Source organism: Oncorhynchus keta, chromosome 14, assembly GCF_023373465.1.
Source record: "Oncorhynchus keta strain PuntledgeMale-10-30-2019 chromosome 14, Oket_V2, whole genome shotgun sequence".
Classification (NCBI taxonomy): domain Eukaryota; kingdom Metazoa; phylum Chordata; class Actinopteri; order Salmoniformes; family Salmonidae; genus Oncorhynchus; species Oncorhynchus keta.
Window position 1 is genome coordinate 32,419,515 of NC_068434.1, and position 26,368 is coordinate 32,445,882.

Sequence of the window (26,368 nt, forward strand, 5' to 3'; positions counted from 1 at the left end):
CTTCTCTCTGTATATATACATACAGTTGAAGTCGGAAGTTTACATACACTTAGGTCGCAGTCATTAAAACTCAACCACTCCACAAATGTATTGTTAACAAACTGTAGTTTTGGCAAATCGGTTAGGACATCTACTTTGTGCATGACAAGTAATTTTTCCAACAATTGTTTACAGACAGATTATTTAACTTATAATTCACTGTATCATAATTCCAGTGGGTCAGAAGTTTACATACACTAAGTTGACTGTGCCTTTAAACAGCTTGGAAAATTCCAGAAAATTATGTCATGGCTTTAGAAGCTTCTGATTGCTAATTGACATCGAGGTTGGAGGTAGAGGTGTACCTGTGGATGTATTTCAAGGCCTACCTTCAAACTCAGTGCCTCTTTGCTTGACATCATGGGACATCATGTGAAAATCAAAAGAAATCAGCCAAGACCTCAGAAAAAAATTGTAGACCTCCACAAGTCTGTTTCATCCTTGGGAGCCATTTCCAAACGCCTGAAGGTACCACGTTCATCTGTACAAACAATAGTACGCAAGTATAAACACCATGGGACCATGCAGCCGTCATACAGCTCAGGAAGGAGACACGTAGTACCTGCCACAACATGTACAAAAGTATCTATATCCACAGTAAAATGGGTCCTATATCGACATAACCTGAAAGGCCGCTCAGCAAGGAAGAAGCAACTGCTCCAAAACCGCCGTAAAAAAGCCAGACTACAGTTTGCAAATGCACATATCGGGACAAATATCATACTTTTTGGAGAAATGTCTTCTCGTTTGATGAAACAAAAATAGAACTGTTTGGCAATAATGATCATAGTTTTGTTTGGAGAAAAAAAGTGGAGGCTTGCAAGCCAAAAAACACCATCCCAACCCTGAAGCACAGGGGTGGCTGCATCATGTTGTGGGGGTGCTATTCTGCAGGAGGGACTGGTGCACTTCACAAAATAGATGGCATCATGAGGATGGAAATGGCTTAAGGACAACAAAGTCAAGGTATTGGAGTGGCCATCACAAAGCCCTGACCTCAATCCTATAGAAAATCTGTGTGCAGAACTGAAAAAGCATATGCGAGCAAGGAGGCCTACATACCTGACTCAGTTACACCAGCTCTGTCAGGAGGAATGGCCCAAAATTCACCCAACTTATTGTGGGAAGCTTGTGGAAAGCTACCCAAAACATTTAACCCAAGTTAAACAATTTAAAGGCAATGCTACCGAATACTAATTGAGTGTATGTAAACTTCTGACCCACTGGGAATGTGATGAAAGAAATAAAAGCTGAAATAAATCATTCTCTCTACTATTATTGTGACATTTCACATTCTTAAAATGAAGTGGTGATCCTAACTGACCTAAGACAGGGAATTTCTTTCTATGATTAAATGTCAGGAATTGTGAAAAACTGAGTTTAAATGTATTTGGCTAAGGTGTATGTAAACTTCCGACTTCAACTGTATATATACATATACAGTGGCAAGACAAAGTATGTGAACCTTTTGGAAATACCTGGATTTCTGCATAAATTGGTCATAAAATTTGATCTGATCTTCATCTTGGTCACAACAATAGACAAACACAGTCTGCTTAAACTAATAACAGACAAGCAATTATATGTTGTCATGTCTTTATTGAGCACACTGTGTAAACATTCACAGTGCAGGGTGGGAAAAGTATGTGAACCCTTGGATTTAATAACTGGTTCACCCTCCTCTGGCAGCAATAACCTCAACCAAATGTTTTCTGTAGTTGTGGATCAGACATGCACAACGGTAAGGAGGAATTTTGGACCATTCCTCTTTACAAAACTGTATGAGTTCAGCAATATTCTTGGGATGTCTGGTGTGAACTGCTCTCTTGAGGTCATGCCACAGCATCTGAATCGGGTTGAGTTCAGGACTCTGACTGAGCTACTCCAAAGGCATATTTTCTTCTGTTGAAGCCATTCTGTTGTTGATTTACTTCTGTGTTTTGGGTCATTGTCCTGTTACATCACCCAACTTCTGTTGAGCTTCAATTTGCGGACAGATAGCCTAACATTCTCCTGAAAAATGTCTTGTTAAACTTGGGAATTTTTCTGTCGATGATAGCAAGCTGGCCAGGCCCTGAGGCAGCAAAGCAGCCCCAAACCATGATGCTCCCTCCACCATACTTTACAGTTGGGATGAGGTTTTGATGTTGGTGTGCGGTGCCTTTTTTTCTCCACACATAGTGTTGTGTTCCTTTCAAACAGCTCAACTGTAGTTTCATCTGTCCACAGAATATTTTACCAGTAGCGCTGTGGAACATCAGTGAGCCTTTTTGCAAGCTTCAGACAAGCAGCAATGTTTTTTTTTTGGACAGTGGTGGCTTCTTCCGTGATGTCCTCCCATGAGCACCATTCTTGTTTAGTGTTTTACGTATCGTAGACTAGTCAACAGAGTTGTTAGCATGTTCCAGAGATTTCTGTTAGTCTTTAGCTGACACTCTAGGATTCTTCTTAACCTCATTGAACATTCTGCACTGTGCTCTTGCAGTCATCTTTGCAGGACAGCCACTCCTAGGGAGAGTAGCAACAGTGCTGAACTTCCTCCATTTATAGACAATTTGTCTTACCATGGACTGATTGACATCAAGGCTTTTAAAGATAATTTTCTAACCCTTTCCAGCTTTATGCAAGTCAACAATTCCTAATCTTAGGTCTTCTGAGATCTCTTTCGTTCGAGGGCACGGTTCACATCAGGCAATGCTTCTAGTGAATAGCAAACTCAAATGTTGTGAGTGTGTTTTATAGGGCAAGGCAGCTCTAACCAACATCTCCAATCTCGTCTCATTGATTGGACTCCAGGTTAGTTGACTCCTGACTCCAATTAGCTTTTGGAGAAGACATTAGCATAGGGGTTCACATACTTTTTCCAACCTACACTGAATGTTTAAATGATGTATTCAATATAGAGAAGAAAATAATAATTTGTGTGTTATTCGTTTAAGCACACTAGGTTTGTTTATTGCTGTGACTTAGATGAAGATCAGATGAAATTTGATGACCAATTCATGCAAAAATCCAGGTAATTCCAAAGGGTTCACATACTTTTTATTGTCACTGTATATATATATATACATATATATATATATATATATATATATATATATATATATATATATATATATATATATATGGTGTGAAGCTAATCACCCCTCCTTAATCCCCCTCTTTTTTCACAGACATTTTTACTCCTCTCTCCACATTCCATTCTCTTTCTCTGCAGCAGCTTATGCACATAGAGTGTGGTAGTGAGAGAAGCAGAGGGGAGGGGGGGGCAATTGGGAGGTTGCTCATATATGAGGAGGCAATTGCAGATATCACAAGCAGTCCATTCAGTCTTATCTCCCCTCCTCCATTTAATCCCCGTGCTTCAAGACTTTGGCAAGAGTTGGGGATGGTGGTATTGGGAGTACTACCATAATTTCAAGGTTTCTCAGTATAGTCAGTGTTTCCCCTAGATTGGTTTTAACCTCAATACAGTTGTGGTTCAGATAACTCTGGCCACCCAACCCCGTTCTCAATATGCTCTGGGGAGGAGGTTAAAACAGCACATAACAAACATCAGCTGACTAACAATGCTGCAACCATCAGGAAAGCATGAGCCTTAAAATCAATCTCCATGATTTTAGTCAGGTCTGGAGCGGTGGCACATCAAGTACTGATGTGATTCTCTCAAATCCTGCAGCAACGCCCAGGGATAAGATGTGAGGAAGCTTACTGCAACCACAGTATCTCCCAAATAACATATCAGGGCTCTTCTCCCACAACCCAACTGCAACAAGGAAGCATCCAGACCTGAGAGAATGAATTGTAGTCTGCCACCAGTCTCATTGTAAAGAGGCACTTACTGCACAGGGGTGTGTAGACATTGATGGAGGAATGGAGGCTACAGGAAGCTTTACCACCATCAGTGGTTATTAATGGACCACATTATTAATGAATGAAGTGGATAAGAAATGTAAATACGGCAAGTAATCATTAGCCTATGTATTTTACAACAGAGACTGTAATATCAGTTTTATTGAAGTGGCATATTGCTAAGCATAAAATGACGTCAGTAAAGCTTACTGTTTAGTAGGCTCTATGAAATAGCATTCTATTGGTGGTCAAGTAATTTCCCTCAGTAAAAGCATTTGTTACAGCTACGAAATAAAACGCTATCTATTCACTCAACCTCGTCTTCGGGAACGTTTTCAAAAATCTAGATAAAACTCTGATCCATCGGGTAATTTTTATACAGATAGCATCATATTGCATACAATAGGTCTATGTGATACAATTCGATACTTTTCTCTTTCAAATACATTTTCAATTAGATTATTCAAATAAGCTGAAGCCCAGCGCTCTATACATTTTTCATCATAAGTGATGGAGAATCTGTGATTTAGAACCAGCCAGTCCTCATATGTATACATAATGTTATTTTATTCATGTAACTGCATTTTACAAAAATAATCTTTAATTGATGCACCCTGAACTGCAATACGTGAAATGTAGCCTATTGCTTACAATAGATGCAGACCTTTAGAAAACCGTAGCAAGCCTACCTGAGATTTCAGCCCTCTATTGAAGGAAGATGTCAGGGAATGATGCGGACTCATTTTATACTGTACTGGAATCAACCGCAAACCGTTCATTGCGCATGCAACGCCTGTCACAAGCCATTTTTTTTTTGTCAAGGGTGCTTCTCAATTCCTATAACACAGTCGCCAGGACCAATCTCCACACGATACGCCCTGCGTGGGCTCCTCTCCTCAGTGGTAAGCCCTTGGTACCCTGGGAAGGAGACCCCTGCATCCATGTAGGCTATCATTGATGCTCAAGTAGTGGACTCTTACCTGGTTATACTTTAAAATAGTCTTCGTTTCGTGTTTCTAAATTTCAACTTACTATTTAATTGATTGGCTACACTGGCCCAATGAAAGTAAACACTTTCAGTTAAACGGTCTAATAGCCTAGACGTCAACCTTATTTTCATGGATGCTCAATCAGCCTGCAGATCGGGGTAACATATGAAGTTTTTGTTTTCCCTCCATCAAAAGGCCACATTAGTTACATGTCTGTTTTTTATATGCTAAATCAACTGGCCATGGTCATCAACAACATTTTGTCGAGGCACATCGTTATACTATTGCCACACTTTATCCTCGATCTTTGGTCTTAAATTGATTTGTGCATGTTAAATGGTTTGCCCGTATCTAAATGCCTTTCACCGCATCTGATTTTACAGTTGCGGTATAACTGAGGATTCATTGTGTATATATAAGGCCATCTATTGGACAGAATATTTATTACAGCTCAGAGACGACCTCTTGTAGGTCACATGGTGCACACACACACACACACACTTTACCACTCGAAGTCACCTGACACTCCCTACGCAGTCGGTGCAAAAATGTCTGCGCACTTATCATATGGAAGAGTAAATTTAAACATTTTGAGGGAAGCAGCGCGGAAGGAGCTCCGTGAGTTTTTGGACAAATGTGGAGGAAGCAAGGTAAAACGTCTGGATTAAAAGTTTAGAAATTACAAACTCATTTACCTTGTTTTAATCTGAATGTTTCTGTTCAACACTAGCTAGCATGCTAAGCTATCATCCACATAAACAGTGATGGGGTTGTTGTGGTACATAGTAATCCACATAGTTAGTAACGTTAGCTAGCTAGCAGTTAGATGCAGTGGATTCAAGTGTCAACTTTGGACCTCAAATAGTGTTTATGTTTCAAAAATGGTTGTTGACTGTCCATAGGCTATTGTGTGGGATGAATACCTGACTGGACCCTTTGGATTGATAGCACAATATTCATTGTTGAAGGTAAGACTGACTAAAATGTGTACTTCTGTGTGTACTGTAGACCTACAGTAACACTTTTTTAAGGGGGTCTGACAGAAAAGCAACAATGAATGCTTGTGTTTGCATAGGCTTTAGAAGGCTCACATTACAGCAAGAGCAAAATGCCAAACTGGTTGTTGACAGATCTGTGTCTTCTTTATATCCTCCAGGAACATGAGGTGGAGAAGATGTTCACCCTCAAAGGGGGGCGTCTCCCTGCTGCTGACGTGAAAAATATAATCTTCTTTGTCCGTCCCAGGCTTGAGCTGATGGATATTATAGCTGAAAATGTAATCAGGTCAGTATCTCACTGGCACTAAACACTTGTATTGATTTTGAAGTAATGCTGCAGCCAGTATTGCATATGGGTGGATGTGAATGTGGTTTGCTTACCCTCATATAGCGTATCTCTTGTGTTCAATGTGTGTTCCTGCAGTGAGGATAAGATGCATTCCCCACGTGATTTCCACATTTTGTTTGTGCCACGGCGGAGCATGCTCTGTGAGCAGCGGCTGAAAGAGCAGGGGGTCCTGGGCTCGTTTATCAACATAGACGAGTACATCCTAGACCTCATCCCCTATGATGGAGACCTGCTCTCCATGGAGTCCGAGGGGGCATTCAGGGTAGGTTAGGACAGGGACATGCACATAGACACTACACACGTCCCAGTGTATGCATATGCCCAATAAGGCTCAGGTACAAAGCTATATTTTGTATTGTACGGTGTAATTACCCATTCATGTGCCCCGCCTGGCTCCTTTAGGAGTGCTATCTGGAAAGTGACCAGACAAGTCTGTACCACACTGCCAAGGGCCTTATGACTCTCCAGGCTCTGTATGGGACCATCCCCCAGATATTTGGGAAAGGGGAGTGTGCACGGGTGAGTATTGGAAAGGGTTCATTTGGAGTTTAAATGTCCACATTTTGTTTTAAAACAAACTGTCAACTCTTGGATAAATGCATTGTGTTGGAAATTAAACTAGTGTCTTTTTCCTGTGAAGCATGTAGCTAACATGATGCTTAGGATGAAAAGGGAGTTTGCTGGCAGCCAGACTCAGATCCTACCTGTGTTTGACTCACTGCTGCTGCTGGACCGCAATGTAGACCTGCTCACCCCTTTGGCCACACAGCTCACATACGAGGGCCTCATTGACGAAGTCTATGGAATTACCAACGGTGAGAATGGGCCTCTGTTAATGCATGAAAAATCAATAATAAGCTAAATACAGACATATTCAATGACATAGATTCAAATACAGACATCTTGAGAGGTTTCTGTCGATTTGTGTATGTGGTTTTGTGACCTTTGTCTGCATGTTTGTCTATTCTGTGTGCATGCGTCTGCAAACAGGTTATGTGAAGTTGCCTCCTGAGAAGTTTTCTGCCCAAAAGAAGCAGGGTGAGGCGGGTAAAGACCTGCCCACGGAGCCCAAGAAGATGCAGCTCAACTCAGCAGAGGAGCTGTATGCTGAGATACGGGACAAAAACTTCAATGGCGTAGGGGCTGCACTGAGCAAGAAGGCCAAGATCATCTCTGCTGCATTTGAGGTTGGCCTCATCCCAACACACACTCACAGACACACACAGACAGTGCAGACCGACTGTTGAAAACCACTCAGATAAGTCCTAATGCCAGACCACATAAGTTAGAGTTGTCATCAACTTAACAATTTGAGCCAAGCCCGGTGAGCTGAAGCCCGAGCCCAGGCCCCGTCCAACATCACAGACATTTTATGAACCCCAAAAAAAGCCATCGGTTTTTGAAAATATGTTGATTTAAACTGATGTTGAGAACAATGCGGCGGAGGCGAGCGGCAGCGGAGTGAAGAGACGAGTCCTTGTCTTAGAAAGGCGAGGGGTTTATTTCTTGGAAAATATGGGAATTGGCTCCAATTTCATTAATATGATTAAAATACTATATGCCAATCCCTCAGCCATTGTTATAACAGGCAATATCTAATCTGCTCCGTTCAGAATCACTAGAAGCCGCAGACAAGGGGATTGAATTCCACCACTGCTATTCTTATTATCCATGGAACCTCTGGCCCAGGCAATTCGTCAATCTCTAAAATCTATTGATCACTTCATCTCATTATACACAGAAGATATTTTACGATATCTAGACAATGTATCTCAATCGCATCGAAATGCATTGAAGGTCATAGATAAATTCAGCTCCATCTCAAGTTGTAAAATAAATCTAACCAAATCAGCCCTACTGCCTCTCAAGACCCCGATGGAGGACTCCATCTCTACTTATAGAATCCAATCGTTTCCCATTTTAAATATTGGGGAATATCTCCTTCTTTAAATGAAACCATTGGTAGAAACTTTAACAGAGCGCTCAAATCAATTAAATCCGACCTCAGTAGATGGAATAATATTCCAGTTGCTTTAACCAGTAGAATATCTATTGTCAATTATGGCTGAATTTCTGTAGTTCAATGCTTCCCATGGCACTCCATCTTTTGGCTATTGGGATAAAATTCATAGTGTGGTTATAAAATGTATATGGCAGGGTAAACGATGCCGGATAAAATGAACACATTTACAAGAGGGAAAGACGTAGGACGATTCCATACCAAACTTCAAATTGTATTTCCAGCCACAAGCTTTTTGCCCCGTCCTAAATTGGTTTAGACAAGATTCTTCTGCCCCCGGGCTGAATATATAGAGAAATATGGTGTCTGGTAGAGGTGGTCTTCTCTAATATATACCTTAAACAATGTAAACTACGCTTTGGTCCTATTATTGCTCACACAATTTCTATTTGGTGCAAAATTGATAAAACAATGTACAGTTGAAGTCAGAAGTTTACATACACTTAGGTTGCAGTCATTAAAATGTATTTTTCAACCACTCCACAAGTTTCTTGTTAAAAAACTATAGATTTGGAAAGTCTGTTAGGACATCTACTTTGTGCATGACACAAGTAATGTTTCTAACAATTGTCTACAGACAGATTATTTCACTTATTGTTCACTGTATCACAATTCCAGTGGGTCAGAAGTTTACATACACTAAGTTGACTGTGCCTTTAAACAGCTTGGAAAATGACATCATGGGAAAATGAAAAGAAATCAGCCAAGAACTCAAGAAAATCAAGAAAATTGTAGACCTCCACAAGTCTGGTTCATCTTTGGGAGCAATTTCCAAACGCCTGAAGTTACCACGTTCATCTGTACAAACAATAGTGCGCAAGTACAAACACCATGGGATCACGCAGCCATCATACAGCTCAGGAATGAGACGCGTTCTGTCTCCTAGAGATGAACGTACTTTGGTGCGAAAAGTGTAAATCAATCCCAGAATAAAAGCAAAGGACCTTGTGAATATGCTGGAGGATACAAAGGTATCTATATCCACAGTAAAACGAGTCCTAGATCACCATAACCTGAAAGGCTGCTTAGCAAGGAAGGACTCACTGCTCCAAAACCACCATAAAAAAGCCAGACAACAGTTTGCAAATGCACATTGGGACAAAGATCATACTTTTTGAAGAAATGTCCTCTGGTCTGATGAAACAAAAAATAGAACTGTTTGGCCATATTGACCATCGTTATATTTGGAGGAAAAAGGGGGAGGCTGACAAGCCAAAGAACACCATCCCAACTGTGAAGCACGGTGGTGGCAACATCATGTTGTGGGGGTGCTTTGCTGCAGGAAGGACTGGTGCACTTCACAAAATAGATGGCTTCATGAGGCGCAAAAATGATTTGGATATATTGACGCAACATCTCAAGACATCAGTCAGGAAGTTAAAGCTTGGTCGCAAATGGGTCTTCCAAATGGACATTGACCCCAAGCATACTTCCAAAGTTGTGTCAAAATGGCTTATGGATAACAAAGTCAAGGTATTGGAGTGGCCATCACAAAGCCCTGACCTCAATTCCATAGAAAATTTGTGGGCAGAACTGAAAAAGCAAGCTTGTGGAAGCTTGTGGAAAGCTACCCAAAAAGTTTGACCAAAGTTAAACAATTTAAAGGCAATGCTACCAAATACTAATTGAATGTATGTTAACTTCTGACCACTGGGAATGTGATGAAAGAAATAAAAGCTTACATAAATCATTCTCTCTACTATTATTCTGACATTTCACATTCTTAAAATGAAGTGGTGATCCTAACTGACCTAAGACGATACATTTTTACTAGGATTAAATGTCAGGAATTGTGAAAAACTGAGATTAAAATTTGGCTACGGTGTATGTAAACTTCCGACTTCAACTGTAACTGGGAATCAAAATGGCATTCTCGTACTGATTGTTTCCTTTAAGATTGCAACCACTTCACTCTCACCCATTTTAAGAAGTGGATACAGTTACTATTGGAAGTTCTAACATTAGTGTTATTAGGTGGAGTGGGAAGCATGGTTTCCGGGTGTGGCGAGAATGGATTTGGGTTATCTTTGTAGGCATTTATTTGATTGTTTTTGTACCTGTAACCCCCCTCTGAAAAATAAAAATAACCAAACTGATAAAAATATTGGTCACAAAAAATGAAAGAAATCGAGGATACAGGAAAATTCACCTTTATGATCAATAACTGTTAAATGTGACAGGCTTTATAAAACATCCATATAGCTTCAGAAATGAGACAGATCCTGCTGCGGTTTCCTGCCTTTGAGTAAAAACTGATTCCGTGAGCTCCACAACATGTCGACTACATTTACATTTTTACATTTAAGTCATTTAGCAGACGCTCTTATCCAGAGCGACTTACAAATTGGTGCATTCACCTTATGACATCCAGTGGAACAGTCACTTTACAATAGTGCATCTAAATCTTAAAAGGGGGGGGGGTGAGAAGGATTACTTATCCTATCCTAGGTATTCCTTAAAGAGGTGGGGTTTCGGGTGTCTCCGGAAGGTGGTGATTGACTCCGCTGTCGTGAGGGAGTTTGTTCCACCATTGGGGGCCAGGGCAGCGAACAGTTTTGACTGGGCTGAGCGGGAACTGTACTTCCTCAGTGATGGGGAGGCGAGCAGGCCAGAGGTGGATGAACGCAGTGCCCTTGTTTGGGTGTAGGGCCTGATCAGAGCCTGGAGGTACTGAGGTGCCGTTCCCCTCACAGCTCCGTAGGCAAGCACCATGGTCTTGTAGCGGATGCGAGCTTCAACTGGAAGCCAGTGGAGAGAGCGGAGGAGCGGGGTGACGTGAGAGAACTTGGGAAGGTTGAACACCAGACGGGCTGCGGCGTTCTGGATGAGTTGTAGGGGTTTAATGGCACAGGCAGGGAGCCCAGCCAACAGCGAGTTGCAGTAATCCAGACGGGAGATGACAAGTGCCTGGATTAGGACCTGCGCCGCTTCCTGTGTGAGGCAGGGTCGTACTCTGCGGATGTTGTAGAGCATGAACCTACAGGAACGGGCCACCGCCTTGATGTTAGTTGAGAACGACAGGGTGTTGTCCAGGATCACGCCAAGGTTCTTAGCGCTCTGGGAGGAGGACACAATGGAGTTGTCAACCGTGATGGCGAGATCATGGAACGGGCAGTCCTTCCCCGGGAGGAAGAGCAGCTCCGTCTTGCCGAGGTTCAGCTTGAGGTGGTGATCCGTCATCCACACTGATATGTCTGCCAGACATGCAGAGATGCGATTCGCCACCTGGTCATCAGAAGGGGGAAAGGAGAAGATTAATTGTGTCGTCTACATAGCAATGATAGGAGAGACCATGTGAGGTTATGACAGAGCCAAGTGACTTGGTGTATAGCGAGAATAGGAGAGGGCCTAGAACAGAGCCCTGGGGGACACCAGTGGTGAGAGCGCGTGGTGAGGAGACAGATTCTCGCCACGCCACCTGGTAGGAGCGACCTGTCAGGTAGGACGCAATCCAAGCATGGGCCGCGCCGGAGATGCCCAACTCTGAGAGGGTGGAGAGGAGGATCTGATGGTTCACAGTATCGAAGGCAGCCGATAGGTCTAGAAGGATGAGAGGAGAGAGAGTTAGCTTTAGCGGTGCGGAGCGCCTCCGTGATACAGAGAAGAGCAGTCTCAGTTGAATGACTAGTCTTGAAACCTGACTGATTTGGATCAAGAAGGTCATTCTGAGAGATAGCGGGAGAGCTGGCCAAGGACGGCACATTCAAGAGTTTTGGAGAGAAAAGAAAGAAGGGATACTGGTCTGTAGTTGTTGACATCGGAGGGATCGAGTGTAGGTTTTTTCAGAAGGGGTGCAACTCTCGCTCTCTTGAAGACTGAAGGGACGTAGCCAGCGGTCAGGGATGAGTTGATAAGGGAGAAGGTCGCCGGAAATGGTCTGGAGAAGAGAGGAGGGGATAGGGTCAAGTGGGCAGGTTGTTGGGCGGCCGGCCGTCACAAGACGCGAGATTTAATCTGGAGAGAGAGGGGAGAAAGAGGTCAGAGCACAGGGTAGGGCAGTGTGAGCAGAACCAGCGGTGTCGTTTGACTTAGCAAACGAGGATCGGATGTCGTCGACCTTCTTTTCAAAATGGTTGACGAAGTCATCTGCAGAGAGGGAGGAGGGGGGGGGGGGGGATTCAGGAGGGAGGAGAAGGTGGCAAAGAGCTTCCTAGGGTTAGAGGCAGAAGCTTGGAATTTAGAGTGGTAGAAAGTGGCTTTAGCAGCAGAGACAGAAGAGGAAAATGTAGAGGAGGGAGCGAAAGGATGCCAGGTCCGCAGGGAGGCGAGTTTTCCTCCATTTCCGCTCGGCTGCCCGGAGCCCTGTTCTAAAGCAATCGCATCTCACAAATGCATCGGTTTTTAGAATTTTTGCAATACATAAAAGGCTTTAAAACTAGTTTTTGTTAGAACCGACTCTGGGATTTCTTTGTGTTTTTAGTGTTGTTTACACTGTTCCAAACGGTAACAAATGTAATTCAACTGACACCTGTTTGGCACCTGCTCCTACCCTCCTTGTTGTTCCTCTTCTTGATCGTCTTCTTATTGTTATTATTAGTATTACAATTATTATAAATATCATTGTAATAGCCTACTAAGTATTATTATTATTAGTCCTATTAGGCTATAGTAGCCTGGTATAAAATATCCACTATCGAGCTGTGAGAGCGTGTCATTTTTTAGCTGTCTTAACGTAACTTACTTCAGTATATCTCAATCAATTAATCATTCATCATGTCATCACACAGCATACACAATGTTCGTGCCTGTGCCTGCTCGCTGCTGAGAAGAAGAGAGATTTAGAGAACGTAGTAGTGGAGTCCAAGGTGCACTAGTAGTCGAACAGATACGCAAGGTCTTTTTTTGTTTGTTACATGATTCGGACCCGACTCAATTCGGAGAAATTCTGGTCCAGCCCAAGCCCATTCAGTACTGTTGAGCTCATCAGGTACAGGCTGAAAATGACAACTCTTTTCTAAAACTCATTTAAGTCGCTTTGGATAAGAGCATCTGCTAAACTACTCTTATGTAAATGTAATTACATTGGCTACCGATTTCTCTAATCAAATCAATTTGTGTTCTTATTAATCACCTTCGATGTGCCAGGTAGACTTTTCAGAAGGTGGATTTCCAGTGGTAAAAAGTAAAGCCAGCTTGACAGTATTATCGACTAAGACCGTAAAACAACATTTTTATGACACAAGAATGTCAGATAAGAGCAACAAAAAAAGCGTTTTTTTTACTGTGTTTAGGTCATCTCCCTACAGGCCTACATTTCTGTCAGCAAGAGACTTTTTGGCATCATAACTGTCACTGGATGCTTTGCATGTGATAATTAGGCTGACGTTCCACACCGGTGGGTGTTGATGGATTCTTACATTTCTGTCCTGCCCAAACCTGTTCCTAATCCAAGTTTATGTTCTCTAGTTTGATGATTATTGTATCAGTGAGAGCATCGGCTGTTCTCCAGCCAACAAGCCCTTTTCTTACTACTGTTATGCCTACATGGCAGCAGTCTATACGATATGTTTCATCTGAAATCATCCCAACATCTTTGCTTTGAGCTTAATGTCTGTTCATTGTGTAGTTGAGAGGTAGATTTTTTTGTCGTTGAAATTTCCTACGTGATTGTAGTCATCTCAAACGGTTCTCACATTTCACATCATCCATATGTTACGCTACACAGTCCTTGTTCAAATCTATCATATATTTTCCTTGTTTCAAACCTCCAGCATCCAGTATCTGACTCATGGTAATGTGTGATTTTTAAACTGTCTACGACTGACCTGTCAACTTTTCCCCCAGTGTTTTAATGTTATTTAATTGAATTTGTTTTGCAGGAGCGGCACAGTGCCAAAACAGTGGGCGAGATAAAGCAGTTTGTGTCCCAGCTGCCCCACATGCAGGCAGCACGGAGCTCGCTGGCCAATCACACCTCCATAGCTGAGCTCATCAAGGACATCACCAGTGAGAAAAACAACCTTTACTCCTTCTCCTTTCATGTCCAACTAACACCCCTCCATTCTGTCTTTCTTCCTGATACAAGATATACCTACAGTATAATCCGATCTTGTTAGAATTGAATGTGGTAGAGTATATCAGTATGTCATGTATGTGTGGCATACAGTTTAGAGTAAGACGGCTGTTGATACTCTGTAACAGAGGTAAATGGATATTCTCTCTCTCTGATACAGCGTCTGAGGCCTTCTTTGATAATCTGACAGTGGAGCAGGAGTTTATGACTGGAGTCGATACAGACAAGGTAGGTACACAATGTTTTCAGTGCTTGATGGACATGTGGTTAGCTCTAATATTGTAAGCTGCTGCTGGGGGGCGCAAACAAAATATACATTTTTTAGAAACTCAGTCAGGGTCTCAACTTACTGTTGAGAGTTAGAATAGTAGAATACACAAGGTGGAATGTTGAAATGTAGTAGTGCATCACCAGTTCTTCTCTTCTAATGTCTCAATGTGACTATCAGTGTGGGTTACTGACTCCAGGGTTAGTTTGGACATCTTATTGACATGAAGATAAATAATTTGGTGAGATGCCTTTCACACCATGCAATGTTATTAGAACTGAGTTTGGGTATTAGACAGTTGACTTGATCTTACATGTCTGCCATGTCTTTGTTCTAGAAAGGTGATAATGGAAGACTGACAATAAACAAGCCTGTTGTAGCAGAATGAGGGCGGAGTTTGTTTGAGAGGCTATTTACACCTTGTAGTATTCGTGGCCGAATGATTACTGACCAGGCATGATTTTGTTAGTCACTCTCACTCAGATATCATATGAACATGGCATAAGTCAGTTATGGTATGTTCAGTTCTGCCATGTTTTAAAAACTGCAACATTTTCTCTCCACCCCATGGCAAACTTTGTAGAATTATAGGAAACTTGCTTTAAAACAGTAACATTTTCTCTCTGACTGATGGCAAAATGTGTACAATTTCACAAAATGTGCTTTAAAACCATGGGCGTAGAGGGGGCTCACTTAAATGTTTTACCAGCGAGGTGGGGGGCCCCAAAACCAATTCTAGCCTCGGGCCCCCAAAAAGCTAGAGTCGACCCTGAAAGCTGCCTTCACTAAATAAATATATTTTTGGGCTGTGTGTGTGTCAGTGTGCGTGCGCACTAATTTCTAGTCTTGCTAATCAACATCCCCTATTTCCCATTCCACAGGTTAACACATACATAGAGGACTGCATCGCCCAGAAGGATCCCCTAATCAAAATCCTGCGGCTGGTCTGTATGCAGTCGGTCTGCAACAATGGCCTCAAGCAGAAGTTGTTGGACTACTACAAGAGGGAGATTCTGCAGGTGCATTTGTTTTCTGATGACATTAAAATAAGTCAGTGGTTTTAAACGAGTGATGGTCATTTTGAAGATGTGATGAGTGCTACTGTGGCAACATGATTGACCTGTGCTGCTTTTCTCCAGACTTATGGATATGAACACATGCTTACCCTTAACAACCTGGAGAAGACGGGTCTTCTGAAGCCCCAGACAAGCACCAGGAATAACTACCCCACCATCAGGAAGACGCTCAAACTCTGGATGGAGGATGCCAATGAACAGGTGAATGAATCCCATGAGAGAGACAATGCAGTCTGGGACACCGGTGTAACAACACTGTAATTATTCTAGTGACACGTTAGTAATATAATTCCTTAGTAATTGCACAATAATGGAGGTGAGTTGTTTTTGTCATTAAGAAAGTTGAGAGAAAAAAATGTCTTTGTCAAACAACGTTCCCAAAAGTCACGTGCGTAGTTTTTCCTCTGACTGTGAGAGTGGGATGTGTATGTAGTATTGTCTGTACTGATACCCAGCTTGTGTGTGTCATCTTCATCCAGAACCCCAACGACATCTCCTATGTGTACAGTGGCTATGCTCCTCTTAGCATCCGTCTGACCCAGGTGTTGGCCAGGCCCGGCTGGCGCAGCATCGAGGAGGTTCTGAAGATGCTCCCTGGTCCACACTTTGAGGAGAGACAACAGCTGCCTGCTGGTCTCCATAAGAAACGTAAGGACTGCAGGAGACCAAGGCAGCCAGTTGCTCTCTTGCTCAACAAGCTGAGCTATTGACAGGCAGGGTGAATGATCACCGGTGTGGTGATCTGCTGGCTGTAGATAAGAACAGGCCTTTTCTCTGTCTTGTCAGATGTCTTAGAGCAGCAGTTGATTTATTGTACACAGTGAACCAAACTGGACCTTACCATTAAGTGTGTGTCTGTCTGGGTAATTGTTTGTGTACATGTATTTGTTTATGAAAGAGGGGAAAAGGCACTGGTTACCAGGGTGTGGAATATCCCTCTCATCTTAAGCATTATAACTGTGGGTTACTGACTCCAGGGTCAGTTTGGACATCTTATTGACATGTTGAAAGTCAACTGTAGCAGGAGGAGGGCAGAGTTTGTTTGCGATTTGAGAGAATAGTGTGTAGGTGGGGACTTTTTTTTTTAATGTTGGCTTTTATTTAACTAGGCAAGTCAATTAAGAACAAATTCTTATTTACAATGACGGCCTACCCTGGCCAAACCCGGACGACGCTGGGACAATTGTGCGCCGCCCAATCACGGCCGGATGTGATACAGCCTGGATTAGAACCAGGGAATGTAGATGCAGTGCCATAGACCTCTGCGCCACTCGTGAGCCCAAGGATCTGGGTCAAAACAAACATATTCTGCTAAGTAATAGTAATGATAATTTGGTGGGTGCTTATATTTGTCCTGTTTCATACATGTACAAGTGTGTACGTATGTGTGAAATGGAAATGTATTTTTTTCCATATCCCAACTCTCCCTGAGACACCATCTGAGAATGGTGCACCCTTTGATCTCCACTCTGTTTGACTTTCCCCACCCACAGGCCAGCAGGGGGAGAACAGGACCACACTGGTGTTCTTTCTGGGAGGGGTGACGTACGCAGAAATCGCTGCCCTGCGCTTCCTGTCTCAGATGGAGGATGGTGGCACAGAATACATCATTGCCACCACCAAGCTCATCAATGGTACGAGCTGGATCAAATCCCTAATGGACCGTCCCGAGGCTCAGGCCTCCTGAGCCTGCTGTCTGCCCCCTCAGGGAGAACAGATGCACTGCTGGACCCAACAAATATTCGGAACAAAAGACCTTGCCGCTTGTTTTTAATGTCCATATTCCAGCTCTCTGCCAGTGTGTCTGATTGAGCTCAGCAGAAGTCAGCTCCTCAATTGTCAATGTCTTTCCTCTGCAACTCTCACAGCATGCTAAATGTAGTTCTCCATTGTCACCTGTTGTGGTCACTGTATGGAGCCAAGAAGATGTCCTCTTACTTGGGGCATAATCATATGAAAGGTTCTAAGATCTTTGTAAAAAAATAATACTGTATTTATACAGAGGCTGAAATGTAGTTGTTTGTATTATTATTATTGTTTATTAGTGATTTCAACCTATATCTTGTGTTGTACAGTATAGGGCTTTTCTCTCTCGTTTCCAGTATTTGTGTAAAAAAAATCCTGTAAATAAAATGTGTAATTGACAGCTTATTACTGCTTTTATAACCAGAGTTAACATCAGGTCTCTAAAACACTGACCATTTAAACATTTATCCTTCCACTCTGTAAAGCAGACTTTGGCTGCACCTCCATTACACTATGGAGCCCCTCCTTCAACATGTAGGATCTAAAATCCTTGATAACGATCAATTTGGCTACATTTATTGTTACTTTATGAGTTGTTTATGCTGTAGAAGAAAATGAAGATGGGACAGAATGATGCAGGCAGGGAGGAAAGGAGTGGAGCGGAAAGGTTGTGAGCCCAGTCAGCCTTCAGCAGTCCAGCTCTCAAGGAACAATTAAATTAGCCCAATAACAGGCCTCCCGATCAGCCGATAATCGCCCTCTGCTGTCTGGATATCTTACCCCATAAAGGTCCATGATTTGACAGCGCAGGACGCTGATTGAATTTGGAGGCCATTTGCTCCGTGTTCCGGGTAGAGGATAAGTGCGGGGGAGTTGGGTTTGATCTCTTAGCTAGATCGATGGTTTGTCCGTGCCCTGCGCTATACTCAGCGGGGTATTGTAGTCGGTGGGGGACGGGTATTGACAAGGCTGACAGCAGTCTGAGATTTTTGTGAACTCACAGTCCAGATCGAAAATAATATATATTATCTTCAACCTATAGCGAAGAGTCAGGAACTGAGTGTGACATATCATATGAAGATATATGTGGTATGGCATTTTCTTTTCGGTTTGTCAAATGCATGATAACACACAATTGAACACATCGAAACCCGTGCACTGGGAGCATCTGCAACAGATGCGATTTCCAAGAAGTTACAAATAGGCTACCAATGGGCTTCCGATTTGGTAAGTAGCCTAACCATTTTTAGGCCGTTTATAAATACTGACAACGTTGTAACGATATGATCAATGAGTTAATTGGTTGTTTCCATGTCCAGTTATAAACTTTCAGATATTTGAAAAAAACAAACTGTATAGTTTAGTAAACAATTTTATAATAATACATATGATATAGGTTATCAAAGCAACAACAAAAATGACTAGCTGAGAAAGAAGTGGGGCTTTGCTGTTTTTGGTGCACCATCCGTTAAATAGTTCCTTCTGAATAAATTTGTTTAGGCTATTGCTATATTTTGTTTTAGAGCTCTATTCGATCCATATTGCGGAAGTTCAGCGTTACAGCGTGATTGAAATTTAGTCAATGTTCGAGCGTCAGCGGAGGCTGCATTCAAGGTAAACGCTGTATCTGTCGGAAATTACTTTAAAATGTATATTGCGCAATGTAACGCTTCAGTGATACAGATTGAATAGAGAGAGCCCTTAGACATTATTTTGACATTTGTAGGCCTACAACCTTTCATAGGCCTATATAATCGAAGTTGTATCGTCTGCAAGTGCAGGGAATTTGTGCTTTTTGTGCACTGTAAAATGTGCATGTGGACGATAGACAGGATATCTATAAAGGAATTACATTCCCTGAGAGAATTTAAAAATAAATACATTTGAAGATCATTTCAATCGATAAAGTTGCTTAATTACTTTCTGAGTGGGTGAACCATCCACTCCAGTGTTTACAAACAGCATCTCTTCTCCTTATTAGTTCTCTAAAATATTTTGTATCGTTACAAATAATTATTGTTTTTTTTGACAAGCTATAAGCCATTACTGTATTCTTCAAATATCAAGGGGTATATTTCAGTAGTTGAAATCACCAATAAGATATACAGACTACTTCTTGTAGCTTGTATGTGTCTGAAGTGAATGTATGATAATTTGCGATGAGTGAGACCAAAAGCATGTGGAGCAATTTACAAATATATTATGCATAAGGTAATGGTTTGACTCTTGCAGTTTTTAGCCATGCATATGAGTTGCTGATATTGGTTCTACTGTATACCCAATGGGGGACCAAATTAAAATACTTGAAATCTTTTCAGGGCCTGGGATTGCAGAGCAGACAGATCCTGCAAACTACATCACTCATTGGGTGATCGAATACCTGTACGAGATGGAGCCAATGTTTGTCTGCTTCCTTCGGACCTTTAAAGAACTTCTGAAAGTTGTTCTCTTCAGTTACACAGTGCTTTTAGGCGCTTTGCTCTTAGCAGGCTGGACAACATACTTCATGGTTGCAAAATAAAAAGGGGGACTTGATGAGTTGCTCCATTATAGTATGACTGTTATAAAAGCACTTGGGAAGAAAAGGGAAGAAAGTTCCCATCATAATGCTTTGGTCATATGTTCATTGTGTAAACGTGTTTCTTAGCCATGTTTCTAAGAGGATGGATTTCCCTGTGTGCAAACTCAAATTATTATGTACTCATTAATTAAACATTTCAAATAAAATGCACAGCGTAGCTAGCTATATGTACTCATTAATTAAACATTTCAAATAAAATGCACAGTGTAGCTAACTCAAAGTTTGCGCTGATCGTGGCGCTGTCCATGGTGCTGAAAATTTAGTGTGCCGCAAACGCAGAACAAGGAATTTCAGCAGGCGAAGTCTTCATCTGCAGCAAAATTATAATCCGCCGGTGTACTAGATTATGATATGTAGGCCTACAACAGGTTTTGCACCAGGGCCCCGGTCAATTTGAGTGTGTAGTGTATTAGTGCGGAGTGGAAATCCAATAGTTTTTTTAAAGGTCGACGCGGCCCGTTTTCCCGTCTTTATGTGGCACCATCTTCAAGTAAAATACGTTCACTTAGGTGTGAAGAACGGGTCCGCGTTCCACTAGTCACCAGTAGTGTTAACTCCTCCTCCACAAATCAGTGGTTTGCGAGGGCTCGCTCTACTAGTACGCTTTAGCGTCTTTTTCACATAGATAGTTGCTTAAAACAACAGCAGTTATGTTTACCCTCTCTGAGTTTATGGTAATTTTAGCTATGTTGTCCGCAACAGCGTCAGGTTATTTTGTAAGCATAGACGCTCATGCAGAAGAATGTTTATTTGAACGAGTCAACTCTGGTACCAAGATGGGCCTCATGTTTGAGGTGGCCGAAGGCGGTTTCCTTGACATCGATGTGGAGGTAAGCCCATTAAGTTGTGAAAGGTGCCCAACATATTTCTAAATCTGTTTGCGCGAAATCGGTCCATGCAGCAGCTCAATTAGCTAGGTTTGGAATATGTGGGCCTTGCTAAATATGAGCAATTGAGTTAGCTAACGTTAGCCTAGCTAGCTAGCAAGCCATTAAACTCGTCCTACTAGTTTACTAGCTAGCAATATGAGTTAGTACGTGTGGCTAAAAATAATGCTAACAGTTGGTCTTGTCTTGGCATATAATGTACTTGTAGCGAAGTCTACACCTTGCGGTACAGAATACTGACAATTGTATTGTGAGCTAAATTGGGTGGGTAAATAGATAGCTTGGAAATGTAGCTAGCTATGTCGGAGATATTAGAAAACTCTCTCTCTGGATGTTAGTGGCTAAGTATCTTTGATAGCTAACTTTTTTTGCGAGCTGGCCAACTAACGTTAACCTGCCTAGGTAGCAGCATCACCTTGCAAACGTCACTGAAATTGTGCCATATAATAATAGTTAGTAGCTTTAAGTAGCTACTATCCTGTTTTACATAGTTCTTATCATTTAAATAACATGAGCCAAGGCATGATTGCATGTTATGGCTATTTATAATTAATATATTTCTGTTGGTGGATTTGGGCAGCATTCTGTCTAAGAGCCAATTTGTGCTTGATCCTAAAATGTGGTCGGGGGCTCCAAGTGTGGAGGGTGTGACGTAATTGCGAAGCCTCCAGCGGCATGCAGGGGTCCAATTTGAGCCATGTGCATGGCATGCGCCTCCCAAATGTTTTAACGATGCGGAGGGCTCCATATCCCAGCTCCGCATTGACATGATTGGTTGAGGGTTGATGTGGGTGCTGGAGGTCCTGTTTAAACACAAACTCACTTCGACAACTTCCTTCACAACAGTTCTGCCCTGCTCCACGAAGCGCAAGAAGTATGAATGCCCTGACTTCTGCAGAGGACATATCGCCATAAATGCTGCATGGCCAATGCAGATCTTGGATTGACCATGTAGCGCCTTTAATTCTGGTGTCCAGTCAAAGCATAACTAAATGACCTGTATTCTTAACAGTAATGGGATAGTTCACCCAAATTATATATTGGTTTCCTTGCCCTACTATCATCCCACTTATACATTTTTGAATGTAACATTTATTTAACTAGACAAGTCAGTTATGAACAAATTCTTATTTACGATGACGGTCTACCCCGGCTAAACCCGGACTATGCGGGGCCGATTGTGCGCCACCCTATGGGTCTCCCAATCACGGCCGGATGTGATGCAGCCTGGATTAGAACCTGGTACTGCAGTGGCCTAGACCGCCGCGCCACTCGGAAGCCCCATTCAAGTATATTGTGCCGGTATTAGCATTTTGGGTGTACGATGTTCATGTTCAAATTATCTATAAGTGACTTTGTTGAGCTTCAGAATCAATTTTAGATACTTAAGGATGTTTGGACATGATGCACGAAAACTGCTAATATCGCTACCATGACTTAAATGGGATTTGTGCCACAAATGCTAAAATGTAATAATAAAATAAACTATGAAGCAGGTACTTTTCATTTGCAGATCACGGGTCCAGATGGGAAGCAGATTTATAAAGGAGACAGAGAATCCAGTGGAAAGTACTCTGTGGCTGCCCATATGGATGGCACATACAAGTTCTGCTTTAGCAATAAGATGTCCACCATGACGCCCAAGATTGTCATGTTTACCATTGACATCGGAGAGGCCCCCAAGGGAGACGGCATGGAGACGGAAGGTAGGCTGGGGTTAAGGTTGGCGAGGCAGCAATGGCTACACTGACTGATTTTAGGAATATCATCTCACCGTCAATGTTTTTACGTTCTGGGGAACACTGTGCTGCTTTCATTTTCTCCTGCTGTTTTCCTTTATATTCCTTCTGTTCTATCATATTCCTCCTTTTCTCATTCTGCCTGCCCCTTCCCTCCATCAGGTGGTGGAGACACCTGGGACGGTAGGTTAACACTATTGCATGAGGTCAGAGATGGTCATTCTTCAATGCTCTTGGAGAGAATGAAATCATTCTTTGTAGTGTTGCTTACCCCAGATACTTAATTACTTAATAAACACAGGGAATTTAAATAGTGCAGTTTTATTAATTGTCTGGGTTGTGCTGTTTTGTCTTTTGCTTCATGGACCCTCACCTGTTGCCTAGCAATGACTTGAGACTGGTGAATGGATTTTGGAAATGTATGCCCTCCGTGTATGCCCTCCTCAGCCTCTGCCTTTATGGGTAGTAAAGTGAACAAATTGGGTCAATATTTTTTTTCCCTCAGTCTTTCAAAATGATTAGTTGGTCAGTTTCAATAAGAAATCTGGTATCCAATCCATGTACACGTGTCCAGTCAATGCAGCAGTTTGCACAGCACTACCAGCTCATACTGTGCCTCTAGTTTTATCCAAGTATTTTGCTACTGCAGTTATTTTATGTAGAAAACCCACTTACATTTTTAAATGTACCTGACAAAGTATAAGGTTAATGTCAAGTTTAGTTAAAAGGACAATTTTGCACAATAGGTATGCACATGATATTGGCAGAGACATGGATGTCACAGTTTACTGACGGTGTTTATTGTGTGATGTACAAACATTTCCTGCACAAGTTTATTGCTTGAAAGTCCTTACATCCCTTTAACCAGCATCTACAATAAACCTTGGATTTGAGTTTTACTTGATTTACTTGTGCATGTGCTTCTTGGTTTCCTTAACTGTGTAATATTTGGTGTACTGTTATTGTTCACAGCCCACCAGAACAAGCTGGAGGAGATGATTAATGAGCTAGCAGTTGCCATGACGGCAGTAAAACACGAACAGGAATACATGGAGGTCCGAGAGAGAATACACAGAGCAAGTAAGACCACTTCTGTGTTACTTCTTTCTTCAACAACATAGCAATGTGCTATTTCAATAGAAAATGAATAACGTATGAACAAAACCAAACAGCATTTATGTAAAGAACACACAATTTTGACAGTTTAGTGAATGCATTGTTCAGTGGCAGTAGTTAAGTATTGTCATGTTTCTCTCCCTCCCCTCTAGTTAATGACAATACAAACAGCCGAGTGGTGCTCTGGTCCTTCTTTGAAGCGCTTGTATTGGTAGCCATGACCCTGGGACAGATCTACTACCTGAAGAGATTTTTCGAGGTGCGGAGAGTTGTGTAAAACATGCTTTTTTTCCAACTCCAAAGTGAGTCATCATTCACTTGAACCATTAGCCGCACCATACTACAAAGTTGGAAATCAAACAACTTCTGAAAAGCCTTTTCCTTATCCAATCTCATGTCTGTTTTCCTCTTCTCGCACTTCAGGCCATGGTACAATGTATGTTTTTCCAATCGAGGAGAACTGTCTTTGCATTGACTCCTCAGACTTTGATATCAATAGCACTGAAGAGGGTATTATACATTTTTGATCAAGAAGAGTATTTATGCATTCAAACCCACTGCCCTAAAACTATGCCAGGAGGAGGTTTTGTAGTAAGTTGTGCACACATTAAATACAACACTGGGCTTGGAATGATAATTGTTAGACAACTGTTCAGCTTGCTCTAGATGTTTTTTTGGGAGTATATTTTCTTGTACAAATAACTTTTGTTTTAACACCTACCGTGCCAATCAGTCACAGTATGCACAATGCATATTTAATGGAAAAAGGAATGGCATATAATCGTACTGTATGTATTTAAGACTGTTACATTTTGGGGTAAGATGCAGAATAAGAAAAGCCTTGGTGTGAGATCTGAGCTATTGTTGCCAGTTTGAAGTAGTTGCTTGAGCATTTATTGTTCTAGTATTGTACTTTATCAAATGAGGACAATTTTGTACAGATTTTATTCTACTTTGTATTGGTAGTTATGTTCAATGTTTATTCTGGGTTAGCAGAGGGTGACATTGGTCACAACAGATACAGAGCTCACTTTCAGAGTCAAATTAAAATGTGGATGAATGTATGACCCAAATCCAGTTCATAAGTGTTTCCTTGTCCTCTTGAGATTGATTGCTTTTAATTTGTAATTAACTAGTACAGTAGTTTTACATACTCTCCCATGGGTCAGCAGAACCTTTTCAAACTCCAGTAAAGCAAGTAGGGGAAAAATGTTCATACAAAGTAAAACACCAGCTTTTTGTGAGTTTCTCCTTAAATCCAAGACTAATAATAAAATCATTGTATTATGTCTTGACTCACTATGGGTTTAATGTTGTTAGTGATATGCATATTGAAAGGTGACTTGTTAATATCTGAATTAAATTAATCCATTTGGTGTTTATTCTATTCTAGTGGTGGTTTACAAGTACAGCTTAAGTTCGTCACTGACTGCGGAACGAGTGTAAACCCCCCAGGTCTGTGAATAGAAGTGTAATCAGCAATGGCAGTGTGTAGTCAATCATGGGGTGTTCTTGTGCTAGATCTTCCACTGCCTTCAGAGTATTTGCTTTATACTGAGAGAGCAAAGTGAGACCACAAGTTATCACATAAAATAACTACAGCCCAATGACCTTTAATAGTTTTTAGGGGTGGAACAGCTTTAATATTGTAGATTGTGGGTTCTATCAATGTAATTGTCTGCATCACTTCCAATCCTCCATAGATTTTAAATGTTTTATTTTACTCTGATCCTACCTCCCCTAATTAGAGTAAAATGGACAACACTAAGTAGCTTCTACACTGAACAAAAATAAATGCAATATGTTAGTGTTGGTCCCATGTTTCATGAGCTGAAATAAAAGATCCCAGAAATTTTCCAAATGCACAAAGTGCTTATTTCTCAAATGTTGTGCAAGAAAATCCATCCACCTGACAGATGTGGCATGTCAAAAAGCATGATCATTACACAGGTGCAACTTGTCCTGGGGACAAAAGGACAAATGGGCAGTTGTCACAATGCCACTAGTCTCAAGTTGAGGGAGCTTGAAAATGTCATGCGGACCTGCAGGAATTTCCACCAGAGCTGATGCCAGAGAATTGAATGTTAATTTCTCTACTATAAGCCGCCTCTGTCGTTTTACAGAATTTGGCAGTACTTCCAACCAGCCTCACAACCCGCAGACCATGCGTAACCACGTCAGCCCAGGACCTCCACAACTGGCTTCTTCACCTGCAGGATGGTCTGAGACCAGCCACACGAACAGCTGATGAAACTGAGGAGTAGTTATTTCTGTAATAAAGCCCTTTGTGGGGAAAACTCATTCTGCCTGGCTCCCCAGGCCCACCCATGGCTGCACCCTTGCCCATTCATGTGAAATCCATAGATTAGGGCCTAATTTATTTTGATCGATTTCCTTTAACTCAAAATCATTGGAATTGTTGCATTTATATTTTTGTTCCGTCTACATACTACACTTTACGGAAACTATATTTTAAATTTAGTTATCTTTTTAAATTTGTATTTGTTTAGTCCCACCCTTCAGCTACCCTCACTCCTCCCATCTATCTCTGAAAACCATCCAGTTTTGATTTTATAATTGACATATACTTTAACTGTGCTGGAATGTTTGACAAAAGTTCTGAACCTTTCTATTCTCAGTTTCTACAGATTGTAAATTAAAGATGAATGTTAATGACCATATTGTAGTGCAATTA

General features: G+C 41.7%; 2 protein-coding genes and 1 long non-coding RNA gene across 7 annotated transcripts in view; 2 read left to right on the top strand and 1 right to left on the bottom strand.

The window, feature by feature from the left end:
* Positions 1-4,883, bottom strand: part of LOC127907263 (uncharacterized) — a 35,262-nt gene extending 30,379 nt beyond the window's left edge. The window contains exon 1 of the long non-coding RNA XR_008063931.1: positions 4,581-4,883. This is a non-coding gene — a long non-coding RNA (uncharacterized LOC127907263). The remainder of the gene's footprint in view (positions 1-4,580) is intronic.
* Positions 4,884-5,361: 478 nt separating this feature from the next.
* Positions 5,362-17,755, top strand: LOC118393222 (vacuolar protein sorting-associated protein 33A-like). The gene is made up of 13 exons (XM_035785694.2): positions 5,362-5,530; positions 5,783-5,848; positions 6,037-6,164; positions 6,303-6,489; positions 6,630-6,746; positions 6,868-7,042; positions 7,218-7,414; positions 14,067-14,193; positions 14,421-14,488; positions 15,410-15,547; positions 15,668-15,805; positions 16,084-16,252; positions 17,098-17,755. Exons 1-13 carry the CDS (start codon positions 5,429-5,431, stop codon positions 17,289-17,291), a joined length of 1,806 nt encoding a protein of 601 aa, XP_035641587.1. The 5' UTR covers positions 5,362-5,428; the 3' UTR covers positions 17,292-17,755.
* Positions 17,756-20,265: 2,510 nt separating this feature from the next.
* LOC118393225 (transmembrane emp24 domain-containing protein 2-like) lies at positions 20,266-26,352 on the top strand. Of its 5 annotated transcripts, none has more exons than XM_052461502.1 (6): positions 20,266-20,761; positions 22,332-22,524; positions 22,720-22,740; positions 23,530-23,637; positions 23,826-23,975; positions 25,797-26,352. In XM_052461502.1, the coding sequence occupies exons 1-5, from the start codon at positions 20,582-20,584 to the stop codon at positions 23,948-23,950; spliced, it is 627 nt and encodes a 208-aa protein (XP_052317462.1). In that variant the 5' UTR covers positions 20,266-20,581; the 3' UTR covers positions 23,951-23,975; positions 25,797-26,352. The 5 variants fall into 5 exon arrangements, with proteins under 5 accessions (XP_052317462.1, XP_035641593.1, XP_052317461.1 ...); XM_035785700.2 differs by lacking the exon at positions 25,797-26,352 and adding an exon at positions 24,097-25,060; XM_052461501.1 differs by lacking the exon at positions 25,797-26,352 and having other exon boundaries at positions 20,271-20,761; positions 23,826-25,060.
* Positions 26,353-26,368: the final 16 nt, after the last annotated feature.